This window comes from Dipodomys ordii, unplaced genomic scaffold (assembly GCF_000151885.1).
Source record: "Dipodomys ordii isolate 6190 unplaced genomic scaffold, Dord_2.0 Scaffold78, whole genome shotgun sequence".
NCBI lineage: Eukaryota > Metazoa > Chordata > Mammalia > Rodentia > Heteromyidae > Dipodomys > Dipodomys ordii.
Window position 1 is genome coordinate 7134127 of NW_012267294.1, and position 24656 is coordinate 7158782.

Consider the following 24656-nt stretch of genomic DNA (forward strand, 5'->3'; position numbering starts at 1 on the left):
GAAGGGGAAAAACAAATCATTTAAATAGGGATACAGGTGGACCCATTGCAACAATGAGATGTACAAGTTGTTATGTTGAAAACAAACTTTACAACCTTGGTGGTGGGGGGAGGCTGGTAAGGGATGGGAAGGGGAAACAAAGGAGGAGGCTGCAATGCTTGATAAGAAATGTACTCATTATCTTGCCCATGTAATTGTAACCTCTCTGTATTTTCACAATTAAAAAAAAATTAGCAAATCTGAAAAAGGAAAAAAACCCAAACCAACCAAGTCGAGGCCTTGTCATTCTCTGGATATCTTTGGAGCGACTGTGACATGCTGAGCCTTCCTTGCAAGTCTCCATAGATCCGGGGTCCTTTGGAGGTGTCCCATGACTGCCAACTGCACCCCAGCCCTGGTACCCCGGCACACCCCACAGTGTCACAGCGTCTCATGTGGAGGACGCAGAGGGGCGAGCTTGCCAGGCGGTACCTTCAGTGATTCTTGTGAGGTGGTCGTTTTCATCCTGGGTCGGAGACCTCTTGGTATCCTCTGAGATCATTGACGTGGGGATACTGTAAGTATTGAGGGATTCCTGTTCTGAGACTGTGGAGGAGCTGGACCCTACAAAACCCAAAACAGACATGGAAAAAATCACTAGTTTTGGATAATTATATGATGGTGGCTCTAAGGTGTCAGTGGGTGGAACGGTGTGCTGTGCAATGCACTGAGTCCTTCCTCACGCTGTACTGAGAGCGTTGAAGAAGAGGCCGGTTCCTCACAGCGCGGCCTTTAGCCAATGGGGGCCTGTCTTCAAGGTTCTTAATTCCTCAGAGCTGGCTGGGTCCTTGTGGTTCCTGTGACCAAATACTACAATTGTGGTATGTGAAGAGGTCAGGTGATCTACCTCTGTTTTTATATAGTAATGGTTACTGAGATAGAACCATGTAACTATGAGATGTGTGTGTGTGCGTGCGTGCATGTGCATGTGTGCACATGCCAGTACTGGGGCTTGAACTCAACTCACTTAGCTTTTCTTTCTTTCTTTTTTTTTGTCTGTCATTGGGCTTGAACTCTGGGCCTGGGCGCTGTCCCTCAGCAATTCAGCTCAAGGCGAGTGCTTTACCACTTGAACCACAGTGCTACTTCCTTAGCTTTTTTACTTATGGCTGGCACTCAACCACTTGAGCCACAGCTCTACTTCTGGCTTTTAGCTGGTTAATTGAAGATAAGGCCCTCATGAACTTTCCTACATGGGTTGGGCCTCAAACCACAATCCTCAGATCTCAGGCTTTTGAGTAGCTAGAATTACAGGTGTGAGGCTATCTTTTTTGTAATGTAACTCAGCCAGTCCTGTACTATGCAGGTGTCAGTGTATTCTGTTTTCACCTGTTGCTAAGACAGACAGCTGCTTGACCTGTTGCCTCCTCCAGGCTCCTGCCAGGCTTTCCTGGGTCAGGTGGGGTTGAGAGGAATGAGAACCACACGCAGGTATTACCTGAGTGAAGATCAAATATATCTGGACTGGTCGATTCCCTTGTCTTTTCTTCTTTCTTGGTGATAGGAGGCAGGTTTTTGGAAAGCTTGTTCAGATAATTATACTTAAAGGAAAAAAGCACAAAACTTATTTTAGACTCGTGTGGCTGAAAAGACAACTGCCACAAATGTCACACCACTGTGCCACGCTGAAAGCCTGTCTTTAAGGCTCTGAAAAATAGAGTTCTCTAACTCTATGAATTGAAATGTAGCTTTTGTTCATTTGGACATAATTTCCTGTGAGTTCTTCTTGGGCAGCCTCTGGCGTGCATGGCATCCTTTTGTGTATGTGTGTATACATGCATGTGTGCGGGCAGTGGGACTTGAATGTAGGGTCTCATGCTCCCTCTTAGTTTTTGTGCTCAAGGCTGGTGCTCTACCACTTGAGCCACACCTCTGCTTCTGGCTTTTGGCTGGTAAATTGGAGATAAGAATCACAGGGATCTGTCTGCCTGGGTGAGCTTCAAACGAAAATCCTCAGATCTCAGCCACCTGAGTTGAATAGTGTTCTTAACACAAAAATATTCCCTTTGCCTCCAGGTTCCTGAGAACAGGCAATGAGGAAAGGCTGAGAGTGTCTGAGGTCTAGGCGAGAGTGCTGGAGGAGAGTGTTCTATCTCCAGGGGCTACCTGTGGGCGTGGCAGTTCTAACACAGACCTCAAGCTGGGCTTGATTGCTGACAATAGTGATGGGGACTAGTGCAAAGAAGACCTTAAAATACACGGGAGAGGATAAAAGATGTTTATAACAGAAGATGTGGAGGAGTCGTGATCATAATATACCGGTAGAGGAGGACCCTAATCGTATTCCTATGAGAATATGGGTTTGAAAGTTAGTTATGGGCTAATCATCAGGTTGAAACCTTAAAGATTTAAACATCTGGAAAGTTAGGTTACAAATTATACAACATATCAACTTTAATAAAGAAGTTAAGGTTGATTATTACCTGAGACTTGTATAATAGTCCCAAATCAGCTGTGAAGTAGGGTTCTATGGTTTTCTCCCTAATTTCCCTTAGGTATTGTTTAGTTTTCTCAATTTCACTCCTAGTTGATATTTCCATAATAATGAAAAAAGAGACACAAGACATTAAAAATGTTATTTGCTTATGTAGTAGCTCTAAATTCCACAGAAAAATCAATGCAATTGTTGACAGTATAACAGGTAAGAATAAATGCTTTATACTTTTTTGTTTGTTGTTCAACTATTTGAGTTCATTTTCTACTTATGAAATGGAATCACATACGCTGATTTGAAAATCTGACTGTGATATAAGACAAAATCATAATAACCTGATATATTTTGATTTTTATTTCAGTCATTTGTGATAAATGACCAAAGGGATGTTTTTACAATGTCTGAACCTTTGAGGGTCTTCTGTTCTCTAACGTTTAAATGAAAGCTAGAATGTACTTGTTTTTGTAATTTCAGTTGGAGTGGTAACAGACACCCAAACCTGAGAAATGGTTGTAAAGTAAAATATAAGTTATCATTGTAGTGCTCTCTTTGTAATGCCAGAATCCTTCAGGAAGGCAGTAGGCAGCCAAGACCAATGAGGTATGGGTTGAAGTCACTGGATGAGACATAGTCCCAATTTTAGAGCCAAAATATCAAATCTGAGCTAAGTGCTCATGCCCCACAACTGACGAAATAAATAAAATAGCCACGTGCTGGTGGCTCACACCTGTACTCTTAGCTACTCAGGAGGCTGAGATCTGAGGATCATGGTTTGTAGCCAGCCTGGGCAGAAAAGTCTATGAGACTCTTATCTCCCCCATTTATCACCCAAAAGCCGGAAGTAGAGCTGTGGCTCACATGGTAGAGTGCCAGCCTTGAGTGAAAAAGCCAAGGAAGAGTGACCAGGCCCTGAATTCAAGCTCCAGAACCAGCACACATGAAAAATACAAGTTTCAGATAGGCCAAATTACCTATTGCAAACAATATCACTACCTACTAGGAACAATATCACTACCTACTAGGAACAATATCTATACTTACTAGGAAGCCAGTGGGCCATACTGAGAGTTGAAAGAAGCTTTAGTTATTTGGTGGTTCGATCTTTCCCACAATTTTATACACAAGAAATCTGCAATCCCAGAGATAGTTTTGCTGGAGGTGAAATAACCCACCAGCACACTATATAGTCTATTAGTAACCAAACCATAGTTGACTGGAGATACTTTCCCTCGAAGATGAGTACCCCTGTTCAGGATGGCCTGACCTGAAGCAGGACAGCTGGGATGGACCAGGCATCTCATTTCAACAACCCCCGGGGCCACCTGTCATCCCAGCTGCTCAGGAGGCTGAGGTCTGAGGATCGAGGTTTGAAGCCAGCCTGGGCTGGAAAATCTGTGAGACTTTTATCTCCAAATTACCAGCAAATAGAAGTGGAGCTGTGGCTCAAGTAGTAGAGGGACAGCCTTGAGTGAAAAGCTAAGGGACAGCACCTAGGCTCTGAGTTCAAACCCTAGTAGCAGTGTACACACACACACACACAACACACACACACACACACACACACACACACACACACACACACACACACACGAGAGCAATGTTGTAAAGGCCAGGAGCCTTACAATAGGACTTTATAGCCCACCAACTCTAAGAGTCTATGACTCTGGCTCCTCATATTGTAGAATTGCCTCTGTTTGCCAGGTGATGGTGGCTCACATCTGTCATCCTACATCAGGAGGCAGAAATCTGAAGATCGCAGTTCAAAGCCAGCCCAGGCGGGAAAGTCCAGAAGACTCTTATCGCCAATGAACCACCAGAAAACCAGAAGTGGCACTTTGGCTCAAGTAGTAGAGCACTAGCCTTGAGCTGAAGAGCTGAGGGACAGCGCCCAGGCTGAGTTCAAGCCCCATGACCGACAAAATAATAATAATAATAATAATTACCTCTGTTTTTCTAGTTTTTCTCTCCAGTGCTTTCCTGATTCTGTGTTCCTATGGGAGAAGAAAAGACAGGATGTGCAAATTCAGGAATGAGGCTCTCAAGTGTGAGATAGACTGTGAGCACGGGAGAGAAGGGCGGGGAAGTCGGGGAATTCGGAGCTGGGTGTCACTTGTCACGACCCTCCCATCTCTCCCTTCATCACCGTATAACTCTAATTAAAACGTATTGTGGATGAGCTTACCTCCATTTCTTTTCAAAAAAATCTTTCGTAAATGTTTCTGACGGACATGGTGGAGCAGAAGTCAGTGATTTCTTGTATAAATCAGCTAGGTGGGCTGCAACTTGAAAATGCATGCATTGAATATTTATTCTAATTTCTTTACAGCCCAATACAAAATCAGATCACAGTTACTCCACTGAAATATTTTGAAGAAACTATAATTGCCAGGCACCAATGGCTCATGCCTGTCATCCTAGTTACTTAGGAGGCTGAGATCTGAGGATCACAGTTTGAAGCCAGTCCTGGCAGAAAAGTCTCTGAGACTCTTATCTCTAGTTAGCCAGCAAAAAATCTGAAGAGGAGTTGTGGCTCAAGTGGTAGAGTGCCAGCCTTGAGTGAAAAAGCAAAGGGACAGTACAAGGTCCTTCCTGAGTTCAAGTCCCAATACCAACACCCACACACAAAGAAGAGAAAACTTTACACAGACAATAAACACAGCACAAACTAAAAAGACCCACCAGGACTGTGGAAGACACACCAAGTGTGGGACCATAGAGCCCCCTGAAGGTTATGACTGGGTACAGGAAGTGTGTATGTGTGTGTATGTGTGTGTGTATGTGAATGCCTGATGCCAGTAGAGAAATCCTGCCTTGTTTGCTTGCCTTATAATTTTTTAATTGTCATTATAAAGGTAATATACAGAGCGGTTACAGTGACATAAGTCAGGTAATCAGTACATTTCTTTTTGGACTTGTCACTTCTCTTGCTCTCTGTTTTTCCCTCCTGTCCCCCCCGACAAGTGTAGAGTTCATTTTCAGCATAGTATCCAGTGAGTACCACTGCTGCATTTGTTCACCCCTTCTTCCTTCATTGCTCCCCTTACCCTCCCAAAGACAGACAAATGAACAGACAAGACAGAAAGAAAAGAAAAAATACCTCGTTTCCCTTTCTTAGAATTTATTTGAATAAAGATTACTTTATATGATCAGAGGTGTGTGAGTAAAGATGCAGGATTCTGAATGTTTGGTGGTGATCCTGTCAAAAGACAGTCCTGGGGCTTGAACTCAGGGCCTGGGCTACTGTCCCCAAGCCTCTTTGTACTCCACCACTTGAGCCACAGCACCACTTCCACAGGATGAGCTGTGTGCGCTTCCTGCTCCCCAGCTTCCCGTGACCCGACCCTTGGAAGGTGCCCTTTGCTCCACACGGAAAACTGCCAAGCTAATGCCCTGTGACCCGTTAAACATGGAGGTCAGCGGTTGACCAACTTCATTGCTCACCTCTCTTGGAGGTGTAAGCATATGTTTATATAAATGATATCGAAGCTTTTCCAGCTGTCACACTGTGTGTTGGATGGGACCGGCAACAAGGCCTTGTCTGGAGGCTGATGAAGGCAGTGGCCTCCATGTTGCGACACAGTGAAACCATGTTGCTGGGTTCTGAGCAAGGGACTTTAATGAGACCTTGTAAGAGTGAGTGCAGAGTAGCACAGGTGCTGGGGTCATAACTGTACGGTTGCTTGGAAATGTTATGTATGTATTCAGAGGATGAGTTTTGGGCTAGTTGACTGTTTCTGTATGTTAGCTGTGTTGCTAAATGACTGATGTCAACATAAAAGTCAAAGAGCATCTTTCATTCATTAAACAACCATGGTTTTTGAGGCTCTCTTAGACACAATAATACATAAATAAACCGCCAAAGTACAACATGGCCAATGCAGGAACAGAAGAATCAGAGAATAATGAAGTGCATTTAAGATTACTTTTTGGAATTTGTAATGATATTCTGTATTACAGAAAAAGTTACCTTCAGTGGCAGTAGCTTTTGTAGTCTCCTCTGTTTTAGGGAAAGACTGGAAGGAAGACAGAATTACGTGGTAAGGATTACAATTCACACAAAAGTCACTCTGTTCAGAAGCAGTGGGGCCTACACTGATTTTCTAAATGAAAATAACTCTAAAATGAATTAGTTTTTAATGCCAATATATTGTTTACTTGCATTTTGGGTCATTCCTTTTACTTGGCAAATTTTAGTGTGTGTCTGCTGGTAACTGAGCCTTGAGTTCAGAGCCTCAGCTCTCTCTCAGCTTCTTCACTGAAGCTGGGGTTCTACTCGCTGAGTCTCACTTGCACTGGTGCCTTTTTGTTGGGTAATTGGAGATAAGAATCACATGGATTTTTCTGCCTGAGCATGATCCTCAGATCTCAGCCTCCTGAGTAGCTAGGATTACAGGCATGAGCCACTGGTGCCTGGCTTTACCTAGCAACTTTAAAAATGGAAATCATGTAAGTGGGGGCTATGGTAGAGCACCAGCCTTGAGCAGTAATTCTAAATAAGAGTGTAAGCTGCAGTACCAGCACAGAAATAAAAAAGAATAGTTATTTTCACAGGAATAAGGAAATATAGGGAGAAAGAAATGCTTCATAGTAGTGTCAGAATATCTGGCTATTGGGACTAGGAATATGGCCTAGTGGTAGAGCGCTTCCCTAGCATGCATGAAGCCCTGGGTTCAATTCCTCAGTACCACATACACAGAAAAGGCCGGAAATGGCGCTGTGGCTCAATAGCAGAGTGCTATTCTTGAGCAAAAAAAAGAAGCAGCAGCTCAGGGACAGTACCCAGGCCCTGAGTTCAGGGCCTAGACTAGGACTAGCAAAAAAAAAAAAAATTATATATATATATATATATATATATATATATGGCTATTCTTTAGGGTAATATTGACTCAATGGTGTATAGAGTTTTCGCTCACCATAACTAGCCTGAGGAGGTCCGCAGCGTTGCCTCTCTCCTCTTCTGTTCTGGAATCCTTGACTGTCATCTCCTGTAGCTCATCTTCTTTCTTTAGAATATGGTTTATGTAGTCCTACATCAGTAGAATAAAACAAATACCAATCAATAATAAGGTGAGACACCAACAGAGTAAATATCCACTTGAAATTCTACCAAAAGATTCAGTATGGAGTTCACACTGCTCAACCAGCAGTTACTTGTCAAGCCTTCTGGTGAGCCCTTTTCTTAGTAGGTCATTAACAATACAAGTCCACAAGTGTAGCGCTGTGTGTGTGTGTGTGTGTGTGTGTGTGTTGGGTCGGTAGTGGGATTTGAGCTCAGGACTCCATGCTCTTGCTTGGCTTTTTCACTCAAGACTGGAGCCACTTGAGCCACACTTCCCACTCTGGCTTTCTGCTGGTTAGCTGGAGGTGAGAGTCTCATCGACTGCCCTACCAGGACTAGCTTCACACTGTGATCCTCAGATCTCAGCCTCCTGATCGGCGTGAGCCTGCAGAATATTAACTATGTCTATGTCTGTCTCTCAGCCTTCCCCCAGATGTCTGACATTCATATGTGGCCCTAAATATTGGTGGGGCGAGATCATTTTGAGTTCCTGGGAGCCGGCAGGAAGGATCCGCTGGCGTCTGGCTCTCCTGGTTGCATGCGGTCCGGGTCTCCTTACCTTCAGGGAAACCTGCAGCTTCAGCTTCACCTCATCCTTTATGACCTCATGCTGGAAGAACTGGCGGATCTGGAGCACATCGGGGCCCTTGAGCACGGGTGCGGGCACGCTCACCAGCTGCTTCGTCTCCATGCAGAGGCCTTTCCAGATCTGCGTGCCAAATGGCGGCCCTGGGGTTTTTCTCTGTCAGCAAAACAAAGCAAGAATTCAGACCGCATGGGCAATGGCTTTTCCTTGGTTTCCTGGGTGATGGTGTTGCTATGCTGCTGTGCTAGGAGTTGTTACAGGGACCATGTATGGCCCTCAGTCCCAGAACAAAATGGCAAAAGCAAAGGAGGAGGAAAGAGATCTGCTGCTCTGTGTGGCCACACTGGGAGACAAGGCCGGCCCCTAAGAACGTAACAAGAAATTGGGGTTACAGAGGGAAAGGAATGGAAGCTGGAGTTGAGCAGCCATGATGGAAGCGAGGTTGGGTTGATCAGCCCTGAAGAGCCCTGGGAACAAAAGGAGTTGCTGCTGCCTTGGGGAGGAGGGCTTGACTGTGACCAGGGGCTTGGTGGTCTGTCCCGGTGGTCCTGATCGCTGTGATGAATATGGGGAATCGGGGAACACCTGGGCAGCTGGAGCTGGTTGCTTCGAGGCAGTGAGGAGATGTGGAGATGTCATCTGTTCGATGTGGACAGGAAGTTGTAAGAGTTGGTTGCTGGCAATCTGAAGGTTACAGCATGCCCACACGTCTCACACATGTCTTAGTTTCCCTTGTCCAGGTGCCTTCAGCACCTGGGGGGAGGATTAGCCATCTAAGGTGAGTGCCCTTCACAGGAGGCCCGTGCGGAGGGCACAGCCGAGCAGCAGTGGCCCACAGTTTTAGGTAGCAAAGTGAGGGCAGGGGTGCCAAGCCACACCAGCCGTCCTTGACCGCCCAGGAAAAGAAGCCATGCTTCCAGAAAAAGCAGCATCTACAGCCCTGGGAATGACCCACTCATTGTGGGGGAGGTGGGGGGGGGGAGAGAGAGAGAGAGATAGATCCTTGCCCTCCACAAACTACAAATAGAAAACAATACAGAAAAGGTATCCTTTTTATGAGTATGTATCCAAGAATGTGGAATCTTTCCTTTCCCTTCCTCTTTCCTTCCTTCTCTTTTCCTCTTTTTTCCTCTCCTGTTCTTTCCCTTCTCTCTCCCTCCCACCCCTCCCTCTCCTTTCTTTCAATCCTTTCTTTCTCTTTCTTTCTTTCTTTCTTTCTTTCTTTCTTTCTTTCTTTCTTTCTTTCTTTCTTTCTTTTTCTTTCTTTTCTTCCTCCCTCCCTCCTTCCCTCTCTCCCTCCCTCCCTCCCTTTCTTTCTTTTTTTCCTGGAGATTGAATTCAGGACTTTACCACTTATACCATATCCCCAGTTCTTTTGACTGTTTAGTTTGTGTTTCAGATAGGGTCTTGTACCTGCATGAACTGGCCTCAAACTGCAAGGAGAAAAACAGGAATTTCCAGGTGGCTCAGCCTGTAATCTTAGCTACTCAGGAGGCTGACATCTGAGGATTGTTGTTCAAAGCCAGCCCTGGCAGGAAGTCTGTGAGACTTTCCAATTAACGGGCAAAAAGTTGGGAGTGAAGGTGTGTCTCAGGTGGTGGAATGCCAGCGTTGGGCTGAAAAGCTTAGAGACAGTGTGCAGGCCTGGAGTTCAAGCCTCCGTTCTGACCTATGCATGCACACACACACACAGAGTCTAAAAAAGGCGAGGGAATTATGTAGTAATCCTAATTCCATGGCAGGAGAGGAGCGAGGTGCATCATGGGTAAATCAGAATAATATTATAGGAAGATGTTCAAGCTTGTAATATATTGAATAAAGGATAAAACTGAAATCAGCCAGACACATTCCTCTAAAATTCCGTAGTCTATCTACAAATGTCAAAAATCTTGAAATCTAAGTCCATGAGCAACTTAGAGTAGGGTGAAAATACATGAGTATGTGAGAGAGGACCAGAGACTCCGGTCCACGGCTGGATATGCAAATCGAGTGAGTACAGAGGAAGGTGCATACCTCCACTGAGGGGAAGGTGTCCCACGGCCTTGAGCAGAGATTGGGTGGAACCACGCTGTCTAATTCCTTCTTCAGCAGCCACGGTGATCCTTCGTGGAAGGGACGTAGGACAGTGATACTCAGGGTGCCTGGCTCAGAGACAGGTAACCAGAATTATCCTGACCCATTCAGCAGCGTTCACTAAAGTCAGCAAACATTTGGGAATTACCACAGAAAGGTTAGTGAGTTGCAGTGATTTTGAGGTAGGACCTTGTAATCAAACCAGGTGAGGCTGTTTGCCTAGAAAACTCATTGTCATCTCATAGCCCTCAACAGCCACATCCATGTACTTCCAATTATTTCAATAAATTGTGTGTGTGTCTGTGTGTGTGTACCCGGGCTTGAACTCAAGGCCTAGGTGCTGTCTCTTGACTTTTTCACTTAAAGCTAGTACTCTTATCACTTGAATCACACTTCATTTCTAGCTTTTTGCTGGTTAACTGGAGACAAGAGTCTCTCGGATTCGTCTGCCTGAGTAGCTAGGATTATAGGCATGAGCCACCAGTGCCCAGATAAAACATACTTCCTACTTATATTTCTATTCTTTTTATATTCAATTTCACTAAAGCAACCTTTTCAAGTTAACAAAGTTGTCTGTGAACTCACAGACAATGCAGGTACAAATCTGCCTTAGCGTAGAATTCATGCTCAGGCGGCACCGGAGTGCGTTTTGAGCGTGTGTGCTTCCCCTGAGTGGTGGCTGCCTTGTGAAACTCACTTCCAACATTATGACTTGAGAAATAGCAAGATGTAAACACAAATTCGAACAGCCACAGAGAGACCGAGAGGCAGGTGCATGGCAGAGGGCAGGGAAGTTGCAACGGGAGACCAGGGGAGATGCTAGAGAGCCTGGGTGGATAGGGCAGCGTGCAGTGTGATCTCCGAGTACCACAGGGGCAGCAGGGGGCGCTGCGTACCGGGCTGCTCCTGAATGGGCTCGTGGAGAACCACTGAGGTCGAATCTCCATAGGCCAAGGACAGGTATTCCTCGATGTCGCTGTCCCGCAGGAGTTCCAGCCCTGATCCGTTGGCATAGATAACAAAAAACCTGTTCAGGGATGCAACAGGCGAAATCACTGCAAAGGGTCTAACAAAAATGCTTGTTCTATAAACTTTGGAATTGGGAGTCGAAGTTGTGCAGTCTTTAACGCCTGCATGGGAAGTGGGAACTCTCTCTCTCTCTCTCTCGCTCTCTTTCACTCTCTGGCATTTCTCCCTGATAAATCCTCTTCCCCCCAGAAAAGTCATACTATTCTTCTTCTTTTACCTTGGGACATGCTCCCCATAGATCTGCATATGATTCTTTTCCAGGTGAACCGATGATAAACTATCATAGCCCTCAGTCTGTATATTCAACTCCTCTTCCAGTTTTTTTTCAGGCAACATAGTTGAGGCTGTCCCGTCAGCCATGACCTAGGAGAAAAAGTACACGAGTAACTGAACGAGAAGTCAAGCCCCACAACAGTCCACTTCTCCACTTCCTGTCTGAGAACTGGGAAGATCAGTATCAGCCCGATTCTAAACTGTGTTCCTAAAGGTGAAAACCCGCAGCTTGGTTCTACTTGTGAACTGTACACTGGCTATGAGAACCAACTGGAACACATTTGTTAGGAAGTGAGTAGGAGCTGGGCACCACTGGCTCGCGGCTGTCATCCTCGCTGCTCAGGAGGCTGAGATCTGAGGACTGAGGTTTAAAACCAACCAGAGAAGAAAAAGTCCTTGAGACTCTTAATCTCCAATGAAACCCAAAGTGGAGCTGTGGCTCAAGTGGTAGAGTGCTAGCCTTGAGCACAAAAAGCTCAGGGATAGAGCCCAGGGACAGAGATCAAACTCCAAGATGGATAGACAGACAGATACACACACACACACAGACATACACACACACACACACACACACACACACACACAGTGACTGGAAAAAGCAAAGATATTGACATGGATGATTTCTGGCTAAAGTATGAACACAAAGTACATCTATCGCCCCAGGGCAGGGGAGACACATGTCCACCCTGATGTTACCCGATGGCTGAAGAGGCCACCACTCTTGACGCCCGGGGGCTCTGTACCTGGAAGACGTTTCCCTCAGGGTCCATGACCTCACAGAGCACCTCAGACGTGTGCTTCATGATGTACCGGCTGGCCCGGAGCTCCTCACGCTTCTGGAAAGGATGGTAGATATTGCTGCTCGCTTCATGGAAGTATGTGGCCGAACAATCTCTATCGATATAAAGACAGCCTGTGTTGGGGGGCAACACCTGCAAGGGGAAACAAAAGACAGGAAAACATTTAAAAACAAGTTTTTTTTTCTGGTGCTGGTACTGGGATTTGAACTCAGGGCCTCATACTTCTGCTGAGCTTTTGCTGCTCAAAGCGGGCACCACTCTACCAGTTGAGCCACATCTCCACTTCCAGCTTTTTGGTGGCTAACTGGAAATAAGAGTCTCTCAGGCTTTCCTGCCCCAGGCTGACCTTGAAGCTCCATCATCAGAACTCAGCCTCCAGCATAGCTAGGATGGTCGGTGGGAGTCACGGGCCTGGGGCAGGCAAGGACCTACCTTGTAGGTGCCCTGTGGCTTTGCGATGATGGATGTCCCATCACCAAAGGTGGCACAGCAGCTGCTGTCCTCGCAGTTTGTGATGACAGTGGCATGGTGCAGGCTTTCTACCCGCATGCACTTCACCCTCCGTGTGACAGATCCCGGACTGTCAGCTACGGGCAGAGCAAAGGTTAGACAACAGGCGTCAAGCTGATGATATCAATAATGATAATAACAATAATAATTCAAGGTTCTAACAGACCCAGGTTTAGACTGCATAAGTCTTTTTAAAAATTGATTGTGTATGTGCCTTGTTCAGGTGTGAAGATTCTACCTTTCTCGTGGTAGGAGTTACAAAAGATGGTTACGTGTCTGACAAGAAAACGTACTCATTTCTTGATCGTGGGAAGGGGGGTCGCAGTCTTCATACACTTGATAGAAGGTGGTGATTCTGGTGCCGTCGGCGTGGTCCACTATCCGAGTGCCATCCTTCTTTTGCACAATGACCACCTTGTCTTCTCGAGTGGTCATCACCTGAGCATACAAGGCAGAGCTCACTCACTTGGCCCCTGCTTGTCCTGACTCAGCCCCAAGAGTTCAGAGGCCACATCATCACCATCCTGAGTGTTGAGTGATAAAGGAACGTTTCTGAGCTTGGCACTGGGTGGCTCCTGCCCATAATTCTAGCTACTCAGGAGGCTGAGATCTGAGGGTCACACCTGTAATCCTAGCTACCCAGGAGGCTGAGATCTGAGGGTCACAGTGTAAAACCAGCCCAGGTAAGAAAGTCTGGGAGACTCTTAACCAGCAAAAAACTAGAAGTGGGTCTGTGGCTCAAGTGATAGAGCATCAGCTTTGATTGGAACTTTGAGCAAAAAAAGCTAGGAAATAGCACCCAGGCACTGATTCAAACCCCAGTACTGACACAACAAGCATACAGACAACAACAAACCAAAACAATGGAAAGTTTTTTAGCTTATTTATCCAAACTACCACTTTCCACATTATTGAGGCAGAAAGTACCCCATTAAATCTAACAGATGAGGAAGCGGAGGCTGAGGCTTAGAGAAGTTAGAACAATTGCTTTGGTAAGAGGCAGGACACGTTTGGTTCCATCGGGTGGATCTGCTGGAATATTGGGGAACACTGCTTCTAGACCCTTGGCAGGTAGAGTTACGATCCTCTGCAGGGCATCCCTGGGTGGTGGGGCTATGAGTTGGCTCACAGGTGCTAGGCCTCCAGGCCGCTGAACAGTATGGAGACTGGAGAGGCTGCAGTTGCCCTCTGCCATGCTGGTCCACACATGCGTGTACACTCCTCTGTGCTGCCACGCACGCTGCTGGGACCTTGGGGTTCAGGAAGCCACGCGCAAGGCCTGGGCTGCCTCGGGAAGAGAATGGACGGCCTTTCCCGTGGCATCCTTTCCGACCACTAGTTCATGCTGTCGTGGGTGCAGGTCTGCCCTGGGCTGTGAGTTCCACTGTCAAGTGTAGCCATAATCCCTTCTGTGCCGGTGGAGAATGTTATTATGGACAGATGGAAGGAAGGTTGGAGAAGAACACAAACGGCTGGGTCCGTCTGGTAGAAAGACAAGGGGCAGTCCCTGGGTCAGCCTGTTAGCTTTCAGACCTGTGTTTGAATACCTGGGTATCCATGTTCCCACCTGTTTCTGGTAGTGGTTCGACTCTCTACTGTATGCATGATGGGAGGTGTGTCAGAGGGCTTTCCACAGGGCAGTGTTTCCCTCTACACGTAAGACTTGAGGTCTGGGTTGTGAAAAAAACTACCCATTTACCCATTGTCCAGTTTGGCCACAAGACCATGTTGGCCTCTTGCCTGGCAGGGGATGTGTGGGAACCCCCCAGGCCATCTGGAGCCTGCATTCTGACACTGCCATTGGCTGAGCGATCCCGGGCAAGCCTTTCAGCTTTCCTGGCTTGGATGTCCTATCTGAAGATAGAAAGCTGAGCTGGCCAAGGGGAAGTGTGGCAGCTGGCCCGGACACAGCAGGTGCTCGGGAAGGATTTCTGCCATTGCTATGCTGACTCTCAAGCTCTTAGAGATCGATTGCTTTGTTCTTCCCTATTGGTGATAGGAATCACTGAGGAAAATGGACATTTTTGTTCATTAAGAATGTAATAAAGCTTACAAGTTAATCAAACATATTGTGTTGTGAAGTGTTTGTATTTGTAAATGTGTGTGTGTGTGTGTGTGTGCGCGCGCGCGTGTGCACAGCCAGGTCAAAATACAGATATTAAACAATTATTTGAAATTATTTTCTATACACTTTCCTATCTGCTGTATTTTTTTTTGCCAGTCCTGGGGCTTGAACTCAGGGCCTGGGCACTGTCTTTGATCTTTTGTTCAAGGCTGGCATTCTATCGCTTGAGCCACAGCACCACTTCTGGCTTTCAAACCCAGGGCTACACGAGTGCTAAGCAAGCACTGTATCACTGAGGCACCTTCCCCACCCCTATATGCTGTCTTAAAGACTCTCAGGGCATAGACAGTTTTGTAGTTCGCAGCCATCTGCCGTACCGTTTCGTTGATGGGGTCTGTGGCCTGGAAGGACAGGAACGGGACCAAGTCTTGGATTCTTTCCAGCCCTTTGGTGCCGATCCGCTTTCCGTCGGGTGTGGTTGTGTACCAGATGCCCAGGTGGCTCTCCATGGGCGTGGCCGCCTGAGGCACCTCCAGGGTGGGCGGCTCATGGGGCTCATTCTTATGGGAGCCAGATGACTGGCTTTTGTGACCTTTGTGACCTGGGGAAGTAAAACCGGACAGCAGTGGAGCTCAGGTAAACAAGCAGGCCAGTGAATTCCTGCTTGGACACATCCACAGAAGCCCACACAATGATAAGGAAAACACAGACCATTACATCTTTAAAGCCATGACCAGTAGATTGAGAGCCAGTGTTTCATAAGCAACGTTGGAGGCCAAAAGAGTTGGAAAGTCATGGTCCATGCAGTGTCCCCGGGTGCTTGTGAACTGAGGACTCTACAGTAACTGACCTTGCCCCCCCTTCCCCCATGATGCTGTCCTTCAGGCTGGGGAAAGGGGGAGGAGGTCATTGTCAATGCACAGCCAGAAAATACTGTTCATCTAGAACTCTACGCTTAGTAAAATTTTCGCTCAAGGATGAGGACAACAAGGAAAATGTCAGGAACCATGAGTTGTGCAATTAATGGGTTAAAATACCGAAAAACAAGAAATTCAGATTTAAGACATGAAATATCCATCGATGTACTCTTTTTTTTTTGGGGGGGGGTCCGGTTGTGGGGCCTGAACTCTGGGCCTGGGCGCTGTCCCTCAGCTCTTCAGCTCAAGGCTAGCGCTCTACCACTTGAGTCACAGCGCCACTTCCGGCTTTTTTTTTCTTTTTGCTTATGTGGTGCTGAGGAATTGAACCCAGGGCCTCAGGCATGCAAGGCAAGTGCTCTACCACTGAGCCACCTTCCCAGCCCTCGATGTACTCTTGAAAAGAGACTCATCTAAATGTAAACCACCGAGTGTGTAGGAAAAGTTTTCCAGTAGAACAGTTGGAGTTACATTAAGCAAAAGGAACATCAGGAGAAAAAAAAGCCACAATCAAAAGTCAGCATAAGCTGGGTGCAGGTGGCTCACATCTGTAATCCTAGCTACTCAGGAGGCTGAGATCTGAGGAGGATTGAGGTTCAAAGCCAGCCTGGGCAAGAAAGTCCTCGTGACTCCAATGAACCACTCAAAAACCGGAAGTGGTGCTATGGCTCAAAGTGGTAAAGCACTAGCCTTGAGCAAAAGAACTCAGGGACAGTGCCCCCGGCCCTGAGTTCAAGCCCCACAACCAAAAAGCCATTGTAAAATAATGGAAAAGATTTATTTACCATAAAGATGTGATAATTCTAAAGTTGTAAGTATCTAAAACTATATCCTTAAAAATATATGAAGGTAAATCTGACAACTATTATGAAAACAAATTAATTTCATAATGAAGAAAATTAATATTTAATATTAAATCAGAAGGAACACAGCACTGATGAGACAATTTCATCCTTCCAGTCAATTTAAACATATAAACTAATATAGTAGATTAAAAAAGGTTTAAAAATACAGAATAAAGGTTGTAAATAAAGGTTGTTTTATACAGCCTGTGATGTCATAATCCTTTTTTATATTTCTAAATAACTGAAAAGAAATTGACACGTGAAAATTATATGCAACTCAAATCTTACTGCCCATGAACAGCCACTCTTCATTGTGTATTTGTCTATGGTTATTTTTGTGCTCTAAGAGAAGACTTGTATAATTGTGACAAAGGCCTTATGGACAACAAAGACTAAAATATTTACTGTCTTGCCCTTTCTAGAAGTTTGCTGAATGTGAGTTTAGATCTGCACAATACAACTAACAAGTTTCATCTAATAAATATCATGAAAACACTGTACCAACTATAGTAAATATTCTATTTTCGATCACAGAATTCTTTAAAAAAAAAACAACCTTCACTATAGATGAGGCTATAAATTATGTCTCAACAACTTTCAAGCAGTTAGCTAAAACTCAACTATGACAACAAACTAAAACCACTTCTTAGATAGAGAAATGTAGAAAGAATGTAGAAAGAAAACATTGTAATGAAATAGATGGTGTATGAGACATAATGAAATTGATTAAGTCTTTCTTAGTTACAAAATGAGTGAAAATCCAATAAACAGCTTTAAATACTTAACCTCACTAGGTAATCAACTAAATGCAAAAGAAATGGATGCATTAATTATTTGTCAAATGGAATGTGACCGGGTGGATAAGGTCTAGCCTGGCCTAGGTGAGCAGACAGGCATTCTCTGTGCTATGAACCAGGGCCACCTGGGACAAGCAGTGCTGGGGTTTTGATTACTGGAGACAGTTACTGACTCCATTATATCCTCTCTCTTTATCCTTACTACAGGGCTCCGCTTCTAACAAAAAGACCTCAAATGTCAGGTAATTGTTTTTCTAGCCTTGGTGCCCAGCTGAGTCTAGTCAATAAGAAATAAGGAGAGGATGGAGGCCAGGCACCGGTGGCTCACAGCTGTCATCCCAGCTACTCAGGAGGTTGAAATCTGAGGATCTATGTTTAAGGCCAGCCAAAGCAGGGAAGTCTGTGAGACTCTTATCTCCAATGAATCACCAGAAAAATGGAAGTAGCACTGTGGCTCAAGTGGTAAAGCACTCGCCTTGAGCTGAAGAGCTGAGGGACAGTGTCCAGGCCCAGAGTTCAAGACCCACAACTGACAAAAAAAAATAAATTAAGAGACAATGGCTGAGGGTGAAGTAGGAGCTACAGCCTTCTTGGGTGAAGAGAGACTCCTGAAGCAAGCTCCTGTCTTCACCCCCTTTCTGCTTCATTTCCTTTCTGCTTTGGAAGTTGCTACATGAAAGCCTCAAACCTACAGCTCATCTACTTCCTCAAAATCTGAGACCAAGACCAGAAGGGCCATTCAGGGCCTCACACTCTGGCTTGGCCTTTTCTGCTCTACCCCTTGAACCATGCCTTCACTTCTCAATTTTTACTGGTTAACTGGAGAAAAGAATCTCCAAAACTTTTTTTCCCCCTAGGCTGGCTTTGAACCGTGATCCTCAGATCTCAGCCTCCTGAGTGGCTAGGATGACAGGCGTGAGCCACCAGCACCCGGCTAATGTTCATCATCTATTGCTGGAGCAGGAGGGAAGCTGTTTATGAAACAGGGTTGAGCACGAAACTCCGTCCATGCTCCGATAGACACTCATGAATGTATTCAGGGCAAGGAGAAGTATTGTCTGGAACAAGCTGGGAGGCTTTGCTGCTCACCCTTCTTTGTGATGACAATCTCCGACGGGACAGTTTCTGATTTTTGCTGAGAAGCTGTGTCCACCATATCTCCGTTGTGGGGGCTTGTGGATGTCTCGGGAGAGGCACACACGGGACCGGAATCTGGACTGTTGCTCACAGCGCCGTCTGCAAAGAGAATCTAAAGGGAACACAAGTGAGGCAGAGGCTGCTTAACCAGCCCTGTGTGGCTGACCTTTGGGGGTTAAAATAATAAGATGCAGCACCAGACTGCTTGCGACAGAAGGGTAGGAAAGTGGCTTTCTAGTTTCCATTTACCTGTTGTCCTGTTTGTTTCTGTGTTCTACCTGTGGTTAGATTGGTTTATTTTTCCATTTATCACCTTTACTCCAGGCGATTGGAAAATCATATGGACAACTTTCAGTTTTTCGACTGATTACATTTAAAATGGTCATGGCTTCTTTCTTCTTCCGGTTGTGGGGCCTGAACTCTGGGCCTGGGTGCTGTCCCTCAGCTCTTCAGCTCAAGGCTAGCGCTCTACCACTTGAGCCACAGTGCCACTGCCGGCTTTTTTTTTTTCTTTTTGCTTATGTGGTGCTGAGGAATTGAACCCAGGGCCTCATGCATGCAAGGCAAGCGCTCTACCACTGAGCCACCTTCCCAGTCCTCATCGCTTATTTCTTTTAACGTCTGTCTCCTAGGTAGAGAGGCTCTAGGCGTTGCATAAGCCTCCGTCTGGCTCTATGTATACCGCTCCAGGGAACAGAAGGAGGGGAGGCTAAGGTCTATCTGGTTCAACTATTCTTTTGTAGCTAATTGTTTCTTCTAATGCTGGGGCCAGGGCTTGAACTTAGGACCTGGGGGCTGTCCCTTAGCTTTTGTTCCTCAGAGTTGATGCTCTACCATTTGAGCCACAGCTCCACTTCTGTTTTTAAAAATATATGATTGTATTATCATTAAGGTATTGTACAGAGGAGTTGCCATTTCCTAACTCGGTAATGAGTGCATTTCTTTTTTTTGGACAATGTTACCCCTTCTCTTCTGGCTTTTTACTGGTTAGTTGAGATAAGAGTTTCAGGGGTTTTCCTGCTGTGGCTAGCTTTGAACCTCAATCCTTACGTCTCAGTCTCCTAAGTAGCTAAGAATACAAGGCTGAGTGACTCGTGCCTCCTTAGTCTATTCTATTCTATACTATGTTGTGCTATTCTATGCTGTGCTATGCTATTCTATGCTATGCTATGCTATTCTATACTATGCTATACTATTCTATGCTATGCTATGCTATTCTATGCTGTGCTATGCTATGCTATTCTATTCTATGCTGTGCTATACTATGCTGTGCTATGCTATTCTATTCTATTCTATGCTGTGCTATGCTATTCTATTCTATTCTATGCTGTGCTATACTATGCTGTGCTATGCTATTCTATTCTATGCTATACTGTGCTATACTATGCTGTGCTATGCTATTCTATTCTATTCTATACTATGCTATACTATGCTATGCTATGCTTTCTCCCTGTCAGCCCATCTCCGCATGGAAGAGCAGTCTGTGTAAGCATGGTTTTACCTGGGTGGACCCATCCAGCATGTACTTGACAACCGTGCCTTGGCTGGTGATAACTCTGGAGGCCTCCAGCTCAGGGGGCGGCATCACAGTTTTGTAGAACTCATAGTGCTGGGCCCTCTGGGGGTAGCTCTGACGAACCGTGAGAGCCCAGGTCCGTTCCTCATCGGGGGTATTTTGATCTTAAACACAAAACAGAGCTAGTCTGTTACACTAGAAAATTAGCTGACACTGTCAGGCCTGTTTGAGCCACACCTCTCTCTGTTTTTTTGCTGGGTAGAGATAAGAATCTCATGGATTTGTCTTTCCAGGACTGACTTACACAGTGATCCTCAGATCTCAGCCTCTTGAGTAGCTAGGATGATAGATGTGAGACATCAGTACCCAGCTAACATCTAACTGATTTTGATCAGATGAGGACACATGGTCCCAGCGATTGAAATTAAGGGGTCATGTACTTCGTTTTTCTCGGGGCAAGCTTGAACTTAAGTTCGGTCCCAGTGGCTTCATTACACTGTCTACTTCTACAGCAAGAGCAAGTCTTCATGTAAACAACAGGCTAGTCCAGGCCCCAGTGAAGAAACCCTGTGTTGTTAAGTAAGAAAGCCTATTTGTCCTCATCTATCCACCTGAATGTTCTAGCATCAATGGGAAGAGCAGACCACTGCAACAGAACAGACCCCGTAAAATGACACACGGACACGTGGCCGGTAAGCCTGGTTTTCAATCCACCAGGAAGAATGTACTATGTGATTTTCAGGGAAGTGGATGAACCTGGAAATATTATGTTAAGTGAAGTGGATCAGGGTCAGAGAGACAAAGGGCACATTACTGCTTCCATATAGATATCAGATGAAATCATATATGAGATCATATACATAGACACACAAATGGTACATGCACAGGAGAATTCCAATGGTGTAACTCCTTTGAGCAACTAATGGTTTAACCAAAGGAATACCTGGAAGCTGAAATACATTTTGTCAGGGAAGGTGGGGAGGGGGATGTGAGGGGAGTACATCAGGCCAACTAGAGAGAGAAAGGGCAGATGCATAGGTCATGATATCTAATGTACATCAGTGAACTGTGACGGATGGGTGAGGTTGAGTGAGGGGTGACATCAATTAAGATGTATTGTCCTCATAAATTGACATGCTGAATTGAAATGCCTTTGTAAAACACTTAAAGATAATACAAAAAAAGGGAAGGAAAAAAATAGATGAATGTTCCTCATTCTATCGTGGCTCACTGTCCTCTGTCCTTAGTAACCAGATGGTTATTCCGCTGTGGTCCTCTGAGAGGCAGGAAGACAGGCCCACCTAGGAGACGTGAGAGCCCCTGGCTCCTCACGCCTGGTCCAAGAACAGCATCCTAACCCAATCTCTGGGGTCTTTAGTGATCCTGCTTCTTCAGTATCCTGAGCTTGGAAAATGCAGTTATTAGTACCGAGTGTATTTTTCCATGTACGTTAAGAATTCGGCATCTGGCCATAGTGAGTGCATGAAAAACATGCATTATCATTGTGCTCCTTATTTGAAACGAATCTACAGTTCATTGTTAACAAGAGATGTGCTTACCTGTTAGGGAAAATGTACAGTTTTCAGCAGAGGTCTGCTTTTGTTTTTGTGTTCCCCATAGAGCTATTGCTATGTAGCATAGGCTGGCCTCTTAACTCTCGATCCTCCAGCCCCCAGGCCTCCCATGTGCCAGACTTACAAACATGCACTGCCCTGCCTGCTTGTGATCTATTTTATATACAGGTTTTTTTTTTTTTTTTTTTGCCCCTTAAACACAGCTAGGACTCACCTGTAAGCTCTTGCCCAAGGAAGGTTAACAGGAGCCCATTGGGGCAAGACACGTTCAGATTTTGGAAGGTGGGGACATACGGAGTCTCTTGGATAACAAGTTCTGGTTCTATTTCTTCCTGTAAGGAATTTTGCAGATGAGTCATTGCATGCTGCTTTCTCAATGAGCTCTGAGGCACGCGACTCAGCCAAGGGCTGCGGAGGGAGCCTGTGAACACCTGAGTAGAACCCGCCATAGGTCCCCCCCCCCCGCCCCCATCCTCAGGCCTCTGCTGCTGCCTGCAGAGGGGTATCTAGAAAATGAGATTAGGAGCAATAGGAATAATTGGGAGGGAACTGAGGGAGGGCTTAGGGCCTCAACAGGAGCAAAGCTTCACTTGAGCCACAAACTTCTACTGTTTGTAAATCACCGTCTAAGGTGCTTTGTGGCTGCAAGGCCAATGCATTGTGACCGGCAGAGAGAGTGTGGTGTACGAGCACGCCACAGCCTTTTCTGTGTGCAATTCTTACAGTTTATCGTGCTTTGATAACATCTGTCCTTTTTTTCTTATAATACATATGCATTGCTTTCATAACAACTAAAAGTAATGTGAGGAAAAAAAGACAATAGAAGGTTGCTTCCAATTCATGAGAACCGGGGGTGTGTGTGTGAGACCACTCCAATTAATTCTGTGCCAGTCAGGCCTGAATCCTTTGCTCTGTCACATGTACTGAGGAAAGCAGTGACTTGGTACCATTTCTAAGGAGAACCACTTCAATACTTTGAACTTATTCCTTTTATTATACCTGCAGATCCCATTACTGGGTCTTTCTTGAGTTTATCCTAACTAATCTGTGATGGATAATTTAAGTTGTTCCGTCTTTTCTTAGTCACTAATGGAAAAATATGAACAATTACTGAAGATGAACTAAAAATAAAAAGCAAGGCTGGTGTAGGGATACACACCTGCAATTCCAGCTCTTGGTTGGCTGAGACAGGAGGATTGTGTGTCTGAGAGGGACGTAGCAGGTTGGGGTCAGCCCCAGTGAGATCCTGCCTCAAACTAAACAAAACAAAACTCCCAAGCCAAACAAGGACAAAAGAACTCAGAATAAAACTGAAGCACAACAATGAGGCTAAAGCTAATGAAGTTCTGTAGAAGGAACAAAAACACTGAAACTCAAGCTTCCCGGGTCAAACCTGAGGCCAGGAATCGCCCTCATACCTCACTGCAGTCAATACAGAGAATTGGGGATGAGGGACATTGGATTTGCCTCTGGCTCAATCACATTTAGGTGAATGACCAGTGATCTTTCCATCAGTGTTCATACATTTGACTGGAGCTCAGTGGAATTATCCAGATATCACTCTGAAGTGGAGTGACAGTTACACCTCTGTCTGTTAAAGGGACAGACTTTGAAATTGGAGCTTCTCAAGCACTGTTTTTTAAAACGTATTTTCTTTCTTCTAAGGAATTGAAAATATACTTTTAGTAGCAAAAGCTCACATTCAGTAGGAGTCAACATTCACCAGCAGATTCCTTGTTATTCCACTTTTAGAGCTCCCTTTTGGTCAGTGTTCTACTAGGAAAAGATCAAAATCAAAGTGTGTGTGTGTGTATGTGTGTGTGTGTGTGTGTGTGTGTGGTGTCCAGCAGCCAGCTGCCAGTACTTAGTCGGGCTGTGTTCTCACTCTGTCATTAAGTGCCAGTCTAACAACTGGAGCTCTTGTCCCATTTGTCTGCCAAACAAGCTAAATGAACTTAGGTTAGAGCAGTAGGAATTTAACCAGCTCAAAGCAAAGAAAACCCAAGAACCATAGTGGGAAAAACAGCAAAATGGTCCTTCTGGGTTTCAAGTGTATGACCAGGAACCGCTTGGTTGTGGCCATGTCTCCTAGAGAGGGGGTTCCACCCTGTGGCCAGTCCTACTGGTCCCAGGCTGCAGTCACAGGAATGAGAATGCACCTGCTCCTAAATGCAGGCACTAGTGATGGGGCATGGATTTGATGCATGTGACACTGAAGCAGGGCAGAGTGGCAAGGGTCACGACCTTTTTCTCTTCTTCTTTGGGGTGCTCTTCCTCTTTGCTGGGCTCTTTGGGTTTCTCTTTGCCTTTGGCTTTGGCTTTGGCTTTGTTTGGTGGCGCTGTCACCACCACGGGCACCACTGTTGGGGTGTGTGCCGAAGGAATATTCAACATCGGCTCCAGGGCAGGGTCTTTCTCCTCTGTGGCAGCCAAAGAGAAAGCACGGAAAGTCAGACAGCTGTACTCAGCACCCTTAGTAAATACATAACCTCCCTCTCTCCCTACTCCCCATATCTCTCTCTCTCTCTCTCTCTCTCTCTCTCGCTCTCTCTCTCTCTCTGGCTAACAGTTTCCCCCTTGCTCAACATGTTTATCACTTGGCTGTATTTCAGGTGTGATATAGTTTATCTGAAAATCACGACTAAAGACAGAAAATGAGAGAGTGGTAATCCTTCGGTAGGAATGAGAGAGTGGTAATCCTTTGGTAGGCCTGATTTGGCCAGTCAAGCCCTCAGTGACAGAGCAGCAGCCTTGCCACCACCGATGTGAAAAACATGGAAATATGAAAAGAGGGTTAAAGTCTTATGGGGTCTCAGATCCGTGCCCAAGTAGCAGAATGTAAGATAGGTGAAGTAGAAATATAATAAAGGATACCACGAAGCCCAAAAATATGGTCATTACTGGCTGAACTGAAAAAAACAAACAAACAGTTGTCTTGTGTTTTATCTCTTTTCTTCTGGGCTTTAGAGGATTGCTAGAATTGTAACAGGAGAGCAGATGAG

At 45.5% G+C, this 24656-nt stretch overlaps 1 protein-coding gene across 1 annotated transcript in view; it reads right to left on the reverse strand.

The window, feature by feature from the left end:
- Spag17 (sperm associated antigen 17) overlaps positions 1 to 24656 on the reverse strand; it is a 98596-nt gene that overhangs the window by 9191 nt on the left and 64749 nt on the right. Inside the window, exons 25-43 of the mRNA XM_013024640.1 lie at positions 23896 to 24074; positions 21869 to 21986; positions 20066 to 20244; positions 18517 to 18676; positions 15246 to 15469; positions 13097 to 13241; positions 12726 to 12880; positions 12237 to 12425; positions 11438 to 11583; positions 11088 to 11218; positions 10132 to 10259; positions 8092 to 8274; positions 7387 to 7500; positions 6441 to 6486; positions 4656 to 4755; positions 4417 to 4464; positions 2463 to 2562; positions 1478 to 1580; positions 472 to 603 (exon numbers count right to left, since the gene is read on the reverse strand). Of these exons, the coding sequence (XP_012880094.1) occupies positions 472 to 603; positions 1478 to 1580; positions 2463 to 2562; positions 4417 to 4464; positions 4656 to 4755; positions 6441 to 6486; positions 7387 to 7500; positions 8092 to 8274; positions 10132 to 10259; positions 11088 to 11218; positions 11438 to 11583; positions 12237 to 12425; positions 12726 to 12880; positions 13097 to 13241; positions 15246 to 15469; positions 18517 to 18676; positions 20066 to 20244; positions 21869 to 21986; positions 23896 to 24074 (2580 nt within the window). The remainder of the gene's footprint in view (positions 1 to 471; positions 604 to 1477; positions 1581 to 2462; positions 2563 to 4416; positions 4465 to 4655; positions 4756 to 6440; positions 6487 to 7386; positions 7501 to 8091; positions 8275 to 10131; positions 10260 to 11087; positions 11219 to 11437; positions 11584 to 12236; positions 12426 to 12725; positions 12881 to 13096; positions 13242 to 15245; positions 15470 to 18516; positions 18677 to 20065; positions 20245 to 21868; positions 21987 to 23895; positions 24075 to 24656) is intronic.